This window comes from Parus major, chromosome Z (genome assembly GCF_001522545.3).
Source record: "Parus major isolate Abel chromosome Z, Parus_major1.1, whole genome shotgun sequence".
Taxonomy (NCBI): Eukaryota; Metazoa; Chordata; class Aves; order Passeriformes; family Paridae; genus Parus; species Parus major.
In genome coordinates, this window is record NC_031799.1 from 46,493,760 (window position 1) to 46,512,576 (window position 18,817).

Genomic DNA, 18,817 nt, shown 5'->3' on the forward strand with positions numbered 1-18,817 from the left:
CGGGAGCGGCCGCGCAGCCCCTCAGTCCTCGGGCCCGCGCACGGAGGCGGCGGCTCCGCCAGGCCCCGGCCCGGCCTGCGGCGGCAGCACGGGAAGAGTCCGAAAGTCCTGGGTGGAGGAAGTGGGAAGGAAGAAGCGGAACCCCGCCGGGCGTAAGTCCTCGCGGTCTGAGGGGACAGGCAGCGCGGAGGAGCGGGCGCTGCCAGCCAGTGCGAGGCTGCTCCTCCTCAGAGTCTGTGCGGTGACAGTGTCCCATCTTTAGTGGGTTAGTGGATACTTTATGCCTGCGGAGACCTGTGTTCCTCAGGGGAGTGTTTGTAGTCTGCGAAAAGTGAGGCTTCCAAAGAGTTCATCCCTCCCTGCGGGAGAGCTGTCCGCATTTTCTCTTTTCCATACCCTGGCTAATGATCCGCAGCGCGGATCATCCGTTCTGAGCATTCTGAAGAAAGTTTCAGTTCAGATGCTGGCAGTGGTGTTTTGGGCGATGTGCGCTGACTTGGTGATGATGAGGCGACTCGGGCTCTGTTTCCAATGAAATGTCCTGCTGTCTGGAGGCAGTGAACCGCCGGAAGAATGTCATAACTGCTGAACGACCTAATGTTAAAGAAGCTTAACTCAAAAACTATTTTTAAAAATCTTCGGAAGATACTCTGAGACGTGTAGCTTTCTGTTAATATATCGGTGTTCTCGCAATTACTGCCTTAAAAGTGTGCATAACTGCTGACTGTAGGAATGGGAAGATTGTAAGGTGTGGGTTGAGACTGGATTCGGTTTAACCTTTGTACCCTAGTATCTGTCAGCTCATTTAACTTGTCCTTGTAACTACTCCTTACAATATAGTTTAGGGGTATAGACTTTATAATATGTCGTTTGCTATTTCTGATCTAATCCTACTATTGTATTGGTTACGACTAACATGTCTGATACTGATATTGCATCTATTATTTAAAAGAGATGGTAGACAAAAAGGCCCCAAAAAGTTTATCATCAGCTTTTCCATGTCTCTTGAATGAATGTGGTTTGAAACACAGTTGTAGATGGAGCAGTATTTTTTGCCATAGTTCTCAATGCTTGAGTGTTTGCGATTTTTTTTAATGCAATCGGGACTTTAGATATTTTTCTGGTGCATGACATCATTTGAAACTGAGAGGGTCCAAAGGAGATATGAACCTCGTGTGTCTTTTTCTTCTGGCAGGTGGCAATCACGTCTCCTTTGAAGCTCAGAGCACCAGCTGCAAAGTCTCTGAAAGGATGAGAGAGAATGCAAGTGGCCAGTGTAGATTTGCCCACTGCTGTGTGGAGATGTGCAGGTTCAGCGTGTGCTCCTCCTCCTCTTGGGCAGTGCCTGTGTTGGGCAGATGTGAGGGCAGGTGTTGCTGAGGCATTGTTGCAGGGTCGGTCAGTGAAACCTGCTGGAGCAACAAGGGCAGAAATTGCAGAGTGAAAGAACCATGTGTATGTGAAGACATGTATTGGCTGTGCTGTCTGTGTGGGTGCAGGGACATGGGTGTACCTGTGTGCAAATATAAGTGTTCAGAGAAAGAGGTACGGTTGGGTTAGTAGAGAGCTGTGTGTGTGCACGAAATGAAACTGTTGAAGGAATGGTGCGGGAAAGGATTTGATGCTGTGCCTCATTGCCTGGTCCTGGAGCTGGAGCATGGTGAAGTTGGGCGCAGGAAGGGAGAGACTGAAGGGTGTGTGGCGGAATCTGAAATGTGCTGAGGGTTGGGATTTCTCTTCCTTTTGGACTTGGTGTGTTGTTGCCCAGGGTGACTTCCCCAGGAAGGGAAGCGGTGATGGGAGAGAGACTCTTCTGCAGAGAGCCTGCAGGACCAGCCTTTCACGGGATCCCTCGTGGCAGCACTGCAGATGTGAGAGAGCTTCGTGCAGGCATCCATGGTGTGCTGGAGGAGGGGCACTCTGGTGGTGAGCCTAGAGCTGGAGCATGTTGAGGAGAGTGAGGTGGCCTTCTCCCGAAGGGCAGGCTCTGCTTGTGTTGCACATGAGTTGCTGGGGGGTGAAGACCTGGCGTTTGAGGTGCACCAGTGTGCTGTGCTCAGTGTTGGACTGTAGCCTGTGTGCAGCACACACTTTGAGAGCAGGGTTGTTGCTGGGTTGTGTGAGAGCTCCGTGTGGCTTTGGTCCATGGCCGTGGCAGGGAGGTTCCAGTGGCGGGAGCGTCCCTGCGGTGAGTGAGCGCCCAGGAGGAGGAGGCCCAGCGGGGAGCACAGAGCCTGCCTGCCCCGCAGCACTTGTGCCTGGCGCTGGCCAATGTTCCGTGGGTGTAGCTGGGTGTTCCTGGGGAAGCCCTGTGTGTGTGCAGGCCTGTGAGTTGAGGGGTTGGGAGGGATTTAGGTAGCGCTGGCTTCCGCTTTGAAACTGCCTCCAGCACTGCCCAGACTTCCTGGGCCAGAGCCCTGGCTGGAAGGTTTCTTCCACCATTTTGTGGGAGGGAGCTGCCATTTTGTTCAGTGCTGCAGCTCCTGCTTCCTTGTACCAGGAAGTAGTCAGATATCAAAATGTTTATGTGCAGCACAGGCACGGGGTATGTAGCTAGTTAGAGATGTCTGTATGAAGGAGTGAATCAGTAAATTTATATTTAGATATGCTAGTTCTGTATACTTCTAGAGGTATATAAAATGAGACATTTGTAATGGTAAAATCTAAGCCTGAGGTAGATAAAGCAGTCTTTCTTCAGAGCTGATGGAATGAGTCTGTAGATGTGAATGAAATGCATTGCACAAAGATAAAAGGTAGGTTTGGGCCTTGTGCTTTGCATGGCTGCAGAAAAAGCACTGAGCTGTTTGGGGAGGAGCCAAGAGGTGTCACAGAGCCCTGGGAAGTGCCTGAGGGCTGTGGAGCTGTGAGGTGACCACCAGGCAGGCCTCAGGAAGGCCTGTGTCATGTCCCCAGAAGCGGTCTGTCCCTCGGTCCAGGCTGAGAAGGTTCCATGCCTGGGCAGAGCCCAGTGGGATGGTCATGCAGTGCATATCCCTGGGGCAGGCTCTGGGCATCCCATGGCCCTACCAGAGATGAGCAACACAGGTTGAAAAAACAGAAGGCCGAGACAAAATCCCTGTGTCAGAGGATCACGTGCCTGGGGACTTAAGTTGTGTTTTCTCTCTGAAGATACGGTGGAGTTGAAGCATTGTACACTTGTGGGTAAGACATTGCATGCCCCAGATGCATGCTGTTTCCGTGGTGGAGTTGAGACATGTACATTGGTGCAGATTCTGGCTCAGGGGCATGCAGAAGAGCTCTGGGTCCCTCCAGAGGGACACCCCCACCTCAGAGTGCAGGGCGCTGTTGCAGCGGGTGGTGGTTGTGACCTGTCTCACTTTCAGTGGGAGTTCTGGCCCCACAGCTAGTAAGGTGTCATCAAATCACAGAATATCCAGAATTGGAAGGGGATACACAGAATCATCAAAAACCAACTCCTGGCCCTGTGCAGGAGACTCTGAATCACACCATGTGCCTTAGACCGTAGTCCAAGTGCTTCTTGAGCTGTCAGACCTGGTGCTGTGGCCACTTTCCTGGGGAGCCTGTTCTAGTGCTCTGGTCACCCTCTGGGTTAAGAATCTTCTCTTTATATCCAGCCTAAACCTCCTCTGACAGAACTTTGGGCCACTCCCTTGGGTCCTGTCACTGGTCACGAGAGTGTAGATACCTGTGTCTGCCGCTCCTCTTCCCCTCACAAGGAAGCTGTAGACTGCAATGAGGTCTCTCCTCAGTCTTCTCTAGTCTGAGCAGACCAAGTGACCTCAGCCACTCCTCATATGGGTTCCCCTCACAGCCCTTCACCATCTTTGTTGCCCCCCTTTGGACACTCTATTAACAGCTTAATGTCTTTCTTTGTGTGGCACCCAGACCCGCCCCAGCACTCAAGGTGAGGCTGCCCCAGTGCAGAGCAGAGTGGGACAATCCCTCCCTTGCCCAGCTGTGATGCTGTGCCTGATGCACCCCAGGACACAGGTGGCACTCCTGGCTGCCAGGGCACTGCTGAACCATGTTCAGCTTCCCATTGGCAGGACTCGCAGGCCACTTTCCAGAGTGCCTCTCATTCCCCAGTTATACACACATCCAGAATTGCCATGTCCCAGGTACAGTATCTGGTACTTGTCTGTGGTAGGTCAATTGCTTAATAGTGTCCACCCCTCTTCTGGCCGTGTGGCCTTGTGATTGTCTGGCAGAGCTAGCCTGTGCATGATGGCTGCTGTGCTCCTTTGTCAGCACTTTTTGACAATGTCATGCCGTGTATGTTTCATACCATATTATGCTTGGCTTGCACAACCGTGGCCCTACAACTCTACCCAGAAGTGTCATGGTCTCCAGAGATGAGCCACTGAGTTGTGCATTCTAGCTTGTAGGGGGAGGGAGTTTGAATAGTAAAAGCCAGTGATTTTTGTTTGTGTATATAAGAATTCTTTTTTTTCCCCTTTTTTTTTCTTTTGGAGGCAGGGGTATAGGTGAAGATGCAGGAGCCAGAATTTGTTGCAAAAGCCCTGCGAGCTGTTCTTCATGCCTTTAAAAATGGCATACGTTTGTCAGAACTTCAGAGTGAATACAGATCCCTGACCAATGAGTTGATTCCCTTCAGGCACCTAGGATATGACACACTGGAAGGCTACTTGGAGAGTATCCCAGGAGTGGTCAGAATGGAAGAGAACAAAATGGGAGAGGTAAGAATCAGTTACAGTTCAGAAATTGCTTTTGTAATTGCAGAATGTTCCTGGTTCATAGCTTTACCTCCTTTTGTCCTGTGGATTTCTGTAGCATGTATATGTTGCACTAATTCTGGGAGAGGTGGAAGCTGTGACATAAGATACTAAGTGCTCCTTATTTTCCTGCCTCTGCATTCCAGACCCAAGGTTGTCTATGCAAAAGGTGTAAGGTTGCAGAGCTTTTACCTGGAAATGTGAATTCTGTATGGAAAGATCATTTGTATGACTGTGGAGATCTGGCCCCTTTCTCAGCATTTCTGACTTTGGAGGAGATATTAGTGGCTTGTCCTGGGACTTTAAAGAAGGTTTACTTGTGTGTGTTAATCATCTCTTCTCAGTGGGGTTTAGTATCTTCTTTTTTTTTTTTTTTTTTCAGTGAAACTCTTAAGTGCTGTTGCTTATAAGCCTGACAGTGCTTGCTTTGGACTTAGTATTAATGTTTTTTGTGGGTTGGAGTGCAACAGGACTGCAAATATGTGCTGTGGTGAGGAAGAGCTCCTGTAGGTGAGGTACCTTGCTGCAGCAGTTGCAAGCAGTGCCTCAGTTTGGCAAGCATGCAAGGGATAAAGAGTCATCACCCAGATCAGGAAGGAGAAGCAGATCTTAGCAGGGGATTGGTGTGGTAGAAGAGCTGTCCCTTATTCCTTCCTCATGCTGCAGGTGTCTAACCGGTGTTTCCTGGTGGCTGCCACCTTTGAAGCAGCTTGCCCAATAGTCTGGACTTCCTGATTTGAAGTCAAAATGCATTCTCTTGATAGCTGGTGTAGCTGAGTGACTTGCAGATAATCTGCGTGATAAGCTTGAAGCCTCTCCCTTGTTGGAGCTATATCTGGGTTCCTGAAGTCTTTCTAGCCTGAGGCAGAGCAAAAAACCTAGTGGATATTTGTCACAATGTGCAGCTGTCATTGAAGGTCTGAAGAGACAGGACTTAAGACTGAGCTTCCTTGTTTGCTCAGCTGGATCAGGATAGCATCTGGGAACTCATTAACTGTGTGGTGAGAATACGGTGAGAGGTATCCTGGGTTTTGTTCTGATACCTGGAAATATGGCTGTTTTTAAGCAACAGGTTCCCTTTCTACATATTTACATCAGAATTTGCCCTTTTACAGCAGATAAGCAAGTTTGGGATTCTTTTTCTCCAAAGCCTGCCTCAGCTGCAGCTGCATCAGTAACAGGACTGCAGGTACCTCAGGTCTGGAAACATTTGTGATCCTGCAATTAAATGCTTCCTTGTGGTGGTTCTGGCAGATAGCCATCTGTTTCTAACTAGGGCCTTGCAGTGTGTAATCTGGTATCCTCCCATTCCCTTGAGATCCTTGTTTATCCACTAATACGATGTGTGCTGAGAGCCTTGTGAACTCTTGGATTGCACTACGGGCAGTCACTTCCTTGTGTCAGCTGTTACAAGACAGTGAAATGGGGCTTTAGGAGGTGAAAAAGGAGAAAGTGACTAAACAGGGCTCTTGAGGTAGTTGAGGAGGACTCACTCTGGTTCAGAAGTGCCAACTGTGCATGACTGAAACAGCTGAGAGGAAGCATTTGTTGAACACCTGGGAGGTAGGAGAGGTGCAAAGACTGAGCTGACATTGGTGTTCGATGCCCCTCCTGTTGCCACTGTCCATAGTGTCCCCATTAAGCAGAGGGTGGCAAACATAATTATGCACTGATGTGGGCTGCTAAGCTACCTGGGACTGCTTCCATGTGCTTTCTTATTACAGGACCTGGGCTATATGTCATTATAAGCCTGTTCTCTTTGTTAACCTCTCTCCAGCATACTTGAGCTCCATTATAGGCTGATACCATAGCTCAGAGTCCAAACAAGGCCACTGCAAGAGCACAAAGTCAGCCATTCTCTCTTCATGGCTCTGGAGTACCCTGACTTCCAAAATGTTCAGCCTCTTCTTTTAATCCCCTGGTGGGCAGTGGGGCAGGACAGCAAAGACATGCACATCCAGGGCTCTGGTAGCAGTTGATGTTCCTGACTGCAGTCTAGATAGTCTTAAAAGGACTTTCCTTACTGCTAGGACAGCTGTCCAAGACGTGCCACAAGAAATGTATTCAACAAGGAGTAGTATAAAGTAGGCAGTAAAAAATACAAATTCATCTTAAAGTGCCACATGATACGTGCTTCCTAAAGTATTTGTGGGAGGTGGATATTAGCTAGGTAACTGAGTCTGAACAGACTGATTATCTTGGGAGGGCAATGATATAAACTGTCCTTTGTTCCACTTGCTACTGAGCACCAATTTAGCTGGCTTGAACAATGTGGGAAAGATTAAAGCTGATGACTTTTTCTTTAGGCAGTAGATACATCCCCTAATTTCCACAGAAGATGAAAATTAAGTTCAGCGTGCAGAAAGCACTGCAAGGGGACTCATTGAAATACTGTGCACCTGCAACAGGTGATTGTATAATTTCAATGAACCCTACTTTGCTTTGCTTCATATTCATTTTTAAGAGGGGTGTTGTTGCACCTTCCTATAAGAAAACTTTGACTACTGCTTGAATAATTAAGCCCCTTCAAAAGGAGAAATTTGAAGACTGCTTTGCTCTGCCCATGCACACCATCCCTTTTTACATCTAAATTCATTTTAATTCAAACCATTTTGTTAAACTATAGCTATGAAACAAGGGAAGGAAATGCTGAAAATCTCTTAGAACATTAGTGACAGGAAAAACCTGAAGTGTACCAAAGATGTGAAAATGTGCATTTAAAAAACTATGATAAACTGTATAGGGACAAAAAACTTATACTGAGACTTTGAGAACAAAGGTCAAATGATCTATCCCGTGCATCCACTCGCATTAGCTAGGAGTTTGAGGAAGGCTCTCATATGCTTTTCTGGAAGTGTGCACAACCAGACATCTCTCTGAAGTGCCAGCACAAAACTGTCCACAGCTTGGGCTACAACCAGAAGAAACTAGAGATCTTTGTGTTTTTCAGGGCTGTGATCTCTTTTGAAGTCATGGAGAGTTGTTGCACACATCCAGCATGCTGCTGTGGGTTGACACTGGCTGCTGAGGAGTTACAGGCTGCAGTGGTGAATAGGAGGAGTTCCTGTGAGACCTTCTGAGTTTGGGAGCAGTGGCGATGCTGGGAGCTGTCTTGGGACAGATGATGAGATAGCAAGAGCTTATGAGTAGTGACAGACCAGTGTATAGGAAATGTGTTGACTGTCTGTTACAAATGTCTTAGGTGGGAAGAAGTGGCAGAGAAAGCAGACAATGCCTTCATTTGACAGCTTCAAGAAGTCTTTAATTTGCGGGGCTTCATCCTCATGGGGGACTTGGGCCACTGCCATACCTGCTGTTGGACAAGACATCCAAGTATGAGCAATCCAGGATGTTTCTGGGGTCTGCTGCTCTCAACATCCTGACACGTACAGTGAATCAATGAGGAGAAATGCTCTGCTGGACACGGTCCTTGAAAACAAGGAACAACAATTGCAGATGTAAAGGCTAGGAAGAGCCGTGTCTATGGCTAGATGGTGTCTGTAAGCCTGAAAGGTGGGAAACAAAGCAAAAAGTAGGATCAGAAATGGAGGACATCAGGAGAGCAGACTTTGGCCTGTCCAGGAATCTGCTTGGAAGACTCATGGAATACAGTCCTGAAGAGAATGATCCAGGAAAGGTAGTGAGCTTTCAAGGATTGCCTCCTCCAGTTTGAAGAATGGTATATTCCAATGACTGGGGAAAAAAGCCAAGAGGGGCAGGAGCACTGCCAAAGCAGAGCCATAAATGAGGTGCATGAGGTGCAGAGCATGCATGAGGTGGAAGCAGGGAGAAGCAGCCTGGGGGGATTACACAGATGCTGACCAAACAAACGTACATGGACCTAAGAAAGACTGTGTTTACTCTTGATTATTTGAATTACTTGAAGACCAAGACAAAGTGTCCTCCACTTGAGAACCGCTCCCAGGGTACTGCCAGTTTTGAGCAAGTGCTTCCAAAGAAAGTCCTTAAAATAGCTGTTTAAGTGTACAGGCAATGGGAAGAAACAGGGACAGGGATACAGAACCAACAGAAAAATTGGAAGAAAGAAGGTACAGCAAATGAGGAGCTTCAGCCTTTTGCTGTATTTCACTTCACTAAAGCTTTATCAAGTCCATAGTCAAAGAGCATTGTTTCATAGACTTCTGTGAAAGGGTGAAGAGTGAAGGATTTCAGGTTCACCTTTCACAAAGATGTGTTATGACTCAGGTACAGGCTGCTATATGACAAAGTCTCTGTCTTAAGCAAGGTTGGAGAAGGTACACGTGGGTGAAGAAGGAGCTCCTGTCTTAAATCTACCACTACAGGCATGCAACAGGAGGTAGAAACAGAATTGGGTGAGATGGAAGTTTAGAGATACTATAGAAATAGGTAGAGGCAAGTGCAGGGCAAGGAATTCTTAACCTTGTTGGGGAAGATTAAGATAGGGAACATTTGGAAAAATGGAATGTTCACAAGTCCACAAGATTATTGCAGTGCACCCACAGGTGTCAGTTACCTTGGAAGGGTCATGGTAGTTCGTGGGAGGTTCTTGAGGACTGAAAGAAAGCACTGCCCCTCGCCAGGAAGGGTGGGAAGATCAGCCTGATGTTGAACTGTGGGAAAGTTGTTGAGTGTCTAATCCTGGAAAGCTGTTCCAGGCACTTAAAAGACAAGGCATGTCAGTAAGGGTTTACCAAGTGAAAATCATGTGACCAAATAAGTACCCTTTCAAACTGAGATGCTTGGTTGAATGGAGAGCATTGGATGTAGTTTAACTGAATTTTGGTAGGGATTGTAATATCCTCCTCTGTAATAAAACCCATTGGGAGACCACTTCAAAGTGATGTGCCCTGGGAGTAGATGCTTAGAAACTGCTGTCCAACATGTTCATGAATGAACAAGGTGATGGGACAGAGATCATCCTTAGAAAATGTGTAGATGACAGGAGAGACTGATAGAGCAGACAAATGTACTTGTTCAGAGGGATCTCAAGAAGCTGGAGAATTGGAGTATAAGGAACACTTTGTAGTTCAGTACAGGGAAATGCCAAGTCCTGCACCTGCGGAAGAAAAACCCTATGCTCCTGTATAGTTTTGAGGTTTTCCAGATGAAAGGTAGCTTGTAAGAGAAATGCCCTGGAGTTCTGGTGGGTGCAAAGTTCATAGTAAGCAGGGTGCCATTGCAGAAAGGAAGACCAACAGCATACTGGGACTCATTAGGAAGAGTTGCCAGCACTCTGACAGAGGTGATTATTCTCCTTTGCTCAGCAGCAGTGAAACCACATCTTGTTCTAAGCTTCTCAAGACAGACATGGCCACACTGAAGCAAGTTCATGGAATGATTGTGAATGTTAGGAAGGGGCTAGAGCATAAAATCTCTGATACGGGGCTGAGAGAGCAGGGATTGTTTGTGCTGGAAAAGAGAAAGCTCAGGGAAATCTTATCCATATGTTTCTTAAAGGGAGTAAAAAAACCACAGAGCCAGATTCCATCTCCAGTTCTCATTGGTATTCAGTGAACAGACAAGAGACAGCAGAAGGAGAGTGAAATAAAAGCAGTCCCATGTAAACATTAAACAGCCCACTTTTTTTACAGTGAGGCTGGCTAAACAATAGAAGATGATGTCCAGGGTGATTGTGAGTTCTTCATCCCTGGGGATATTCCACCACCTAACTAGGTCTAGTTGGTGCTGCTTTGAGTAAACATACTGTATAACATAGACTGTAGCAATGTTTTCCAGCCTCAAGTTTTCTGTGATTCCTGATGTTTAATCACTACAGTGGTGAGAATGCTGGATTGCTGTTTTTATCAGTGCTGACTGTGCAGCAGGGACACTGCCTGATTTTTAAGCTGGAGCTCCTGGGGTAGGAGAGCTGTCCCTCAGAAGGAGAGACCCTCCCTGTAGTGGCTCTGTGTTGAGCCAGCCCAGCAAAGGTGCTGGGTGTGCAGCAGAGGAGGAAGAAGAGGAGGTGGAAGGATGAGCTGGAGAGCACTGCAGGAAGAGGTGCCTGGTTTCTAGTGTCATCATCCATTGCCCATATATTGCTGGGCTGTTTGGGTCACACTGGGAGACTTGAGAAGAACCCTGGAACAAGCTGTTGCTGGCTTAGCAGTGTCTTGTTTTTGTTGTTTTTCTGCTTTGACTTGGCTGTGAGAAAAGATGCTTTTTTGAGCTGATGTTTGCTAAATTTCAGAGGCACTGGTGAAATTTCTGAAGGTCTGAGTTTCTCTTGCCCTGCTCCTGTACAAAATGGTCATCTCTGATGTTTGCTGGAGGCCATGGCTAGCAACACAGCAGTGCTGGCCCTATGGCACTGCTGAGAAAGGGGCCCTTTCTCAACCTCTACCACTACCACAGAACATGACTGAGACTACAGACTTCCATTTTTTTAGTAGTTTCGGGGTAACTGCCTCTGTCGTTATGGAGTCCTGGAGGAGTACTCATCCAGCTGCCTTTGCAGCAGTTGAATGGTTGTCCAAGGATGGGCTGTTGCTGGGGGCCAGCCCAGTGCCTGTGAGGCGATTGTTGCAGCCAGGATAGTTGTGCAGTTTCTTTGGTAAGTGCAGCAAAGGAAACTGTGTTCCACATGGCCATCATGGTGCCAGAGCCTCTAATGAGCCTTGGCAGGAGGAATAAGGATAGGCTGCAACCCCATGGCTTCTCAGAGTTACAAGGCAAGATTGTAGGCCTGTGGGATGGGAGTTAGAAACCAGACTGTTTCTCAAAGGAGCCTAACCTAATGTGGAAGGGCAATGGAGAGGCTTTGATTGTCCGGTTTGTTGATTACTGAGGTTTCTTCTGGGGTTTCACAAAAGGAGAGTGTTGGAATCCCAGGCACAGAGAATTTCATGCTCTCTGTGCTGACAGGCACAGACCTACAAGAGAACACTGTGTTTGAGACCATGGAAAAGGTTTCTGAAATTGATAGAACTGAAACTGTGAGTGTGTAGTTTAAACAGAAGTGTGTTACATCACTTAGTGGGAAATTTAGACTTCAATATTTTAAAATATAGTGATATATATGCAACAAGATGGAGGGTTTAGGGCATTAACCTGTCTTGTTCTTTCATGGATTTTAGTAATATTGTGTGATTGGATGTGAAAGTCCACAGTGCAGAACACAAGCGTTTGGTTATTGGGTTATAAGTAAAAATAAATAAATTGGCATTTTATAATTGGGTAGCTGACATTTAAAAGGCCTTGGGAAGAGATACCTGGGGCTCCATTTTCTAGACTGTTTTCTTAGTGTGCAGACAAACTCGCTGTCTGTGAGAATGTAATAGATAAGAAAAAATAAACAACTAAGTCCGAACATGAAAACTATCTCTCTTCTGCTTATTAATCCTGACCTTGAGGAAAAAGAGCCCATAGACTTTCCATAAGTGAGATCTCCAAGATCCATGTCTGCTGCTGAAGCCTTTCCTGAACTGCCTGCTGGCCTGCATGATCCAAGAGTTACAGGCTTGGAAAGGGATACAAGTAATTCTGAGGGCTGTGGATGAGCATGGGTCTCACTGACTGCTTTTTCCCCCTGTCTCTTTCCTGCTCCAACAAGGTCATTTGCCATGCTGTTAGTTGCAGTGAAACTGTGCGAGTTGCTCAACTGGTGGCCCGACAGAGGAGTTCCAAGAAGAAAACAGTCCGGCAGGTGAACTGTCAGATGAGGCTGAAGAACACATCTCCAGTCAGTTTATCAGGTAAGCCATAGGCAGCTCTAGAGGGCTTGCCTTTATGAAAGTACTGTGCAGCTGCTGCAGCAAAAATCTTGGATGTGACAGTGTGTCACCACTATGGCCATGAGTTCCATGGTCCAAGTGGAGAGTTCTTGGGAGGATGAATGTTCTTGACAAGGGTGCCTGTATCTGAAAGCCATGATCAGAGGGAAAGCCTTTTTCAGGAGTGTATATGAGATGTGAATGATCTTGAAAAACAAAGTCATTGGAAGATGCTTGGCTTCACTTTCATGTGCTCCTGCTTCTGTGAGAAACATGGTTGAGATGCAGGCAAAAAAAATGTGGCAATGAGGCTGCTTGTTCTTTGTGGCTGGCCTTGGCCTGTTGTGGAGTGAGAGGATTGAACTATTTTCTCACAATGAGGAGTCCCTGCAGCATCATCTGTGGCTATTTCAGCAGCTCCTGTTGCTGATGCCAGTGCCACAAAAGTTCTGGTGCCCATTTTCAGCTCTTTTACCTCTTACCTTTTGCATAAGCTGCTGTATCAGTGTTTTCCTAAAGTGTGTGTCAGGTTTTCCTCACTGCTATGCTGTTGTGTGACTGTCTGTGGAACTGGGCCTGGGATTAAGCCCAGGCAAGACCCATTTGCTTGCTAGTTGGCAGCTTGGAGCAACAGTGGGTCTCAGTTTGTGTGTATTGTGTGTTGTGTGTAATGAAGTGTTTGCTGCTTCTTGCTTTTTTACAAGGATGCCAGTTGGATAGCTGAACTAATGGCTCATATCCCAGTTGAATGACAGGAATTATATAGGCAGGTTGGTTCACTGTTCTTGCACATCGATCCCCTTGGAAGTGTTTGAAACCCTCAAAATTGCTGCAGCACATAAATAGTAAAATGACCAAGAGTTTGTTTATCCCAATGTGGCCTGAATGCTAACATGGTGTGCCCCTCTGTGCGTGTAACTTGGCCACATCTGCTGTGGTGGGAGTTCAGGTGTCCACAAGCCAGAGTAGAGAAGAAACCCTTTGGATGGCAGTACAGAAGGTGCCAGGGAGGTGCAAGTAGACTGGGTGGAGGAGAATGCTACTCATGGCTGTACCTGCAAACTCTTTAGGAAAGCCCAAAGGAACTTTGCGTCAACCTCGGTCTTTGAGCATGCCAGAAGAAGGCAGTAAGAGGCCTGTTCCTCGCCTGCCCCGAGGCAGAGAAGTGGCATGTGGAGGTGTGAAACCTGTTGTGGAGAGTGCCCGATCTGCCTTACCTTCAGCTGCTGGGAGTGGACCACCTAAAGAAATCCCCATGCAGAGGCATGTCACTGTGGTAAACAGGTCAGTGTGTGTGTGTGTGTGTGTGTGCGCGCGTGTGCACAAGTGAGGGGAAATGAAGTGTGATGGACCCGTGGATACCACCATGTAAGTAGAGCCTTTTGGGATCCAGTGGGAATCCAGGCTTCTGCCCTTGCAGCAGGTGAAGTCAGAACATAGGATGGAACCCCAGGAAGGAGACAAGATGATGTTTTGCCTTTTTGGATGCTGCCATAGCTGGTTTCTGCTCTTGGCCTGTTCCCGTGTTTTCTGGGGAGAAATGTGGCCAAAGGTGTCACAGCAAGGGAGTGTGGGGCTGTTGCCCTGGCCCAGGAGGGAGCAGTTGTGGCCAGACAACCGTGGTTGTGTGACAGAAAGCAGGAGGAGCAGATTTGTGTGCAGGGACAGGTGATGTGTGTTGAGGGTGATGGTTGTCTTCAGGCAGCTGCTCTTTCTCTCTTGCCTGACTTCTGTGTTGCAGCGTCAGTGTTTGGGTCCTTTCTCAGCGTTCCTGGAGCCAGGAGCCACCTGACCATGTTTGGGTGAACTGAGATGAGGGCTGGAGCTGCAGTTCTGCTGGGTTAGCGGTACATGCTGCTTTTCAGCCCCATTTGAGCCTCTCTAATCTGGGTGGCTTAGTCAGCTGCTGCCCCATCGTTTCTTTCTGTGTTGTTTTCGGCTGCCCTGGGCCGTCAGCTGACAGTGGTGAGAAAGTGTTTGCTGTTGCTCATTGTGGCTGTGCTAAGTCGGCTGGAGCTGTGATTGTGGCACTAATCCTCTGCAGGGGGAGGGCTCCAGCCCGGGCTGGGTTGGAAGTCAGCCTGGTGTTGAATGGCAATGGCAGTGGTGTGCCACTTGCACGGCAGCGTAGCTGTGAAGTGGTCCAGAGCAGCGCAACAGCTTAAACCTGCTGTGGTGCCTGCTCTTTCTGGAAGATCCACAGAAAACAGGCACATCCTGCCCCAGTCACCTGCATGAATCCATGTGCTATCAGGGGTTTGTTGTGCAGAGGAGAGAGGGACCGAGCCATCCTGCTGTAACTCATAAATGTAGGAACATCTGTGCTTGGGCTTTCCCTTTTCTGTATGTGCAGGTGAGTTGCACTTCCCTGAAAGGCAGAGTCACTTTGCCTTAGGCAAAACAAAAAAAACCACTTTTTTTTTTTTGAGTTTTCTCCAAGTTAGTTACTGTAAGGAAAATACAGGAAGTATTTTATAGCATTTAAAGATTTGTAATGCATAAAATAAAATTAGTTAGATGTCACTCTTCTTCTGGCTATTCCTAATGTAGTCTACTACATCTTGTGTTATCTTTGTTCATCTCTGGCTGTCTCTCCTGAGCTCCTTTTAGGTAAGTATTCTGCTGTTCTTTCTGTGGCAGTTTCTGCCCTGCACTGTAGGAGAAGCTGCAAGCAAAGTCTGCTTTGGCTCATGTATTTTTAGTGGAGACATCTTGTGCTTTTGCAGTGTCCAAATGCAGTCCTTAGCTTGGATACATACTGAAGGGAAAGTCCGGGGAGGTGAGATTCATAGTCTATTTGAATACAAGGTTGTATAGTGGGCACGTGACTGGATTAATTTCTTTCAACTTGGCCAGTTTGAAGCAGGACTGGCAAGATCCAAGTGTTCTTGCTGCTGGGGACATTCTGTACCTCCTGAACTGTTGTAGTTGCTTGTACTTTGGGAATTGCAGGAGGGAAAGCTTCTCGGAGGCAGGAGATCCTGACTTCAAAAAACAGTGTGCAAATGAGTGGAATTATGAACAGCATCCCCAGAAATCCTGGCCTGCCAGCAGCCTCATAGTTATCTGGCACAGACTTGAGGGCACTGTTCCAGCAGCGGTGTCAACACTTGCCTGTGAGAATGGCTGAGCCTTCACAGCGCAGGTTGACTGAGACAAGTCCTGAAGGTGACAGACTCTCTCTGCCCCACTTCCCAGTTTGGAGTGAGCTGTTACCTGTGTGCAGTTTTTGACGTTCTGTTACCCACCCTGCCCCTCCATGTACCCACATCATAGGAAAGGACGTCCATGCTCTCGTGGTTACACATAGAGATCTCTCTTTTCTCCTTTTCTGTTGAATATATGTCCTGCTGTGGCAGATGTGTGTTCCTTGCCTCAACACAATGTCCTGTCAGTGACAGACTTTGTTTGGATGCTGACAGGTATTGGTGCTCCATGCAGTATCACATAGTGAAGCTCCTCAGTGAGGCTGCAAGTGGTGGTTTCCTTGTGATTGCCAAAGTCTATGTGCCACCTCTGTAGTACTCTGTGATTTTTTTTTGGAGATTTTCATGATTACAGCTTCAGGGGCTTGCCCCTATGTAGCACTAGGTGGAAGGGGAACAGGTTGGTTGTCTTCCCAGTTCTGTCACACAGGACAATAGAGAAATGCTGAAGGTAGCTGTCCAAGGCTTTCTTGCAGATGCTGTTTCAGGGTCTGAGGGTTGTCTTTATAGCAGCAAGCTCTCAGGTTATCCTGACTATGTTGTTGTGGACCCTCAGAAGCAGGGAAAGACCTTGATGGTAAGGCTAACTGCAGAGATCCTTGATGCTGGAAGGCAGCAGCATGGATGAGAACAGGTTCAGGTGCTTGGTGAACCCTCTTGCTTGAAGCAGCAGGAGCCATTAGCTGCTGGCTAACATGTGGCCTTGCTGCTTAGATAGCACTGTCCAAGGGCCAAAGAGTAGACTGGGGTGACAGGGGCCTTACCAAGGTAAGGCAATTGGCAGGAAGGGCATTGCTTCCATTCATTGTGAGGCAGTAATGTATGGCAGTGAGATGTGACTAGCTGCTCAGCTGGAGCTACACTTGGGGACTTGTCAGGGCTGCAGAGCTGTTCATGCATTTGTGAAGGGCCTGGCTGCTGGTGTGGTTAGGAGGCCTCTTGCTGGGAGCAGGCTTCTAGCAGCTGAGCAACACGAGGCCTTGCAAGTAGCTGAGTTGTCCATACTTGCAAACTGAAAAGGAAGTATGTTGGCCCTGGCACTGTGTGGCTGTATTCCATTTCATTGCTGGAGACATATGACCATCATGATCTGTGTGAGCAAGCAGCACGTTACACGATACTTGTATGATTGCAGGGCTTGAAACTGGTGGTGACTGGGCTCAAAGCTGATGTCACTGCCCATTGTGGGAAACTGTTGAACCTCAACATAAAGCATAGGAAGACACTACATGTAGTGTCTTAATACTGAGAGGATCCCAAATCCAATTAGCTTTTACATGCAGCAGAATGGAATCATCAGTCCTCTGTTCAAGGTTCCTTTCCAGGGTGTTCACATGACATGGCTTAAGCTGGGAACATCTGCCCTCTTCCTCACTGGAACTTTCCTGCAGTTCAGGCTGGCCTACCCTGTAGTCACATCATTTGTGTCACCTGATCTGGGGCTTAAAGTGATGTAAGTGTGTATGGCACAGAGGACTAGAACATAGCTATGGATTCCTATTTGCAGGCAGGGGTAGCAGGACAGTCTCCACTACCCATGGGGCTATTTAATAGGATTGTTTTGCTTTCTGCCTAGCAAAGGTGGTAGTCTCTTTTGCGCCTGCTTCCATTAAGAGGACTTTTTTAACTTGAATATATGTTCAGTTTAGAGTTGTCCATACTGGTAGATATACGTACAAATTTGGATCCTGGATTTCTCATAGCATCTGCATGGGCACCCACAGCCACCTTCTAAAAAGAGACTCTGGTGCTTTGTGTGGGCATCTGAGCTGTGCCCAGAAAGTAGAGGGGTTTTATATAATTCAGATGAAGTGTTCTAAGAGGCTTTTCAGATACTCAGCAAGTTCCAGGTGTGAATGTAAGTTTTGATTTTGTGTGGGTGGCTTTGCTTTTGTACTTTCTGAGTTTCATAAATGTGCTTGCAGTTGATCTGCTGTTGCATAGCACTTCTGAACATGACTCCTGTTTTGTAAATTTCTGAGCTAGGCAGTGCATATCCTCACAGCTAGTGCTGTGGGACATGACTCGGAACAGAAGTATGGTCTTTGGTACAATATCCCACAGTTAACGAAGGAACAATGGTTTCATCTATCAGGGACAGCATAAAAGCAGAGGAGACAAATTAGTGTTAAACCTTTTAAGATGCTCCTTAGAAGAGATGTGAATGTGGGAGGTCTCTTTCTGACTCATGGATATGCTCTGATTAAAAGTCAGTGTGATGACACGTAAGGCTACTTGGTTTTGATTTCCTGTTGCAACTAGCCTCAGCATCATACTTGAACTGCTGTCCTACCTTCTCAGAGTCCAGGTGAAGCTGTGAAAATCACCCCTGGTATTCCTGCAGCTCACGGGTTTTATGGCTTGCTCCACTGTTGTCCCTGAATTCCAGAACTGGCCCCTGGGCAGAGATCTTCTGCAAAGCCTGCCTAGTGCATGTGCAGGGTTTGCACTGGTCAGGAGATGCCTGGTTCAGAGAAACCTGCCGTGCTGTGGTGATGCTACCTAGATTTTGAATTCTCTTCTCCAACTCCTGTTCCTTTTTGCTTGCACTGTATGTAATTATTCCACAGCTGTTTTTTTCCCAGGTCTTTGTGACCTACACAGTGCTGTGCTCCCTTCAGTATCAAGAGCTCATTTTGGTGCCTGTATTCCCAAGTGAAATTTACTGCTCTCTGGGGGACCCCAGAAGATCACCTGCAAGCATGACATTTGTGTGCTTTCAGTGGGAGAGATCTTCAGAGAAGAGCCTGTTAAACTGTATAACGAACAGCATCCACAAAAAGACCTTGAATGCCTATGTGTTCCTAGATGCATTTCCTTTGCAAATGGCTTTTTACTGTGTTTTGTTTCTTACAATAATGAGAAAAATTAGTAAAAACTAGAAACCACCTGTTGATCTGTCCTGTTACTGCTGATCAGTTTGCCTTCCTGACAAGGACATTGTGACTACTCATCTTGTGCAGGACGCTTTCTAGGAGTGTGTGGAATGCATCTTATTTTATGTATAAGTCTTAGAAGCAAATGCAATGTTATTTAGAGACAGAAGAATGATTCTAAGCAATTTTCTTTCAAATTTTAGGTCTGAGAAGAGACTGACTGTCCCACCACGGTTTCAAAAGGAGCTGCAAGTTCACCTGTCCAGAAGCTCTTCCACAGAATCAAGTGGTATGCCCATTAAGAAATTATTTGTTGACTACTCAGA

The 18,817-nt window shown here is 47.2% G+C and overlaps 1 protein-coding gene across 5 annotated transcripts in view; it reads left to right on the plus strand.

Moving 5' to 3' along the window:
- The first annotated feature begins 63 nt into the window (after nt 1-63).
- Nucleotides 64-18,817, plus strand: part of TDRD7 (tudor domain containing 7) — a 46,886-nt gene continuing 28,132 nt past the window's right edge. Inside the window, exons 1-5 of one of the 5 annotated variants that reach the window (XM_015614981.3) lie at nt 64-152; nt 4,455-4,679; nt 12,250-12,391; nt 13,480-13,693; nt 18,695-18,780. In XM_015614981.3, coding sequence (XP_015470467.1) covers nt 4,473-4,679; nt 12,250-12,391; nt 13,480-13,693; nt 18,695-18,780 — 649 coding nt within the window. In that variant the 5' untranslated portion in view covers nt 64-152; nt 4,455-4,472. Of the gene's footprint in view, nt 153-2,553; nt 3,163-3,746; nt 4,680-12,249; nt 12,392-13,479; nt 13,694-18,694; nt 18,781-18,817 lie in introns of those variants that run through there. The other 4 variants (XM_015614982.3, XM_015614983.3, XM_033520440.1 and 1 more) reach the window with 4 other exon arrangements.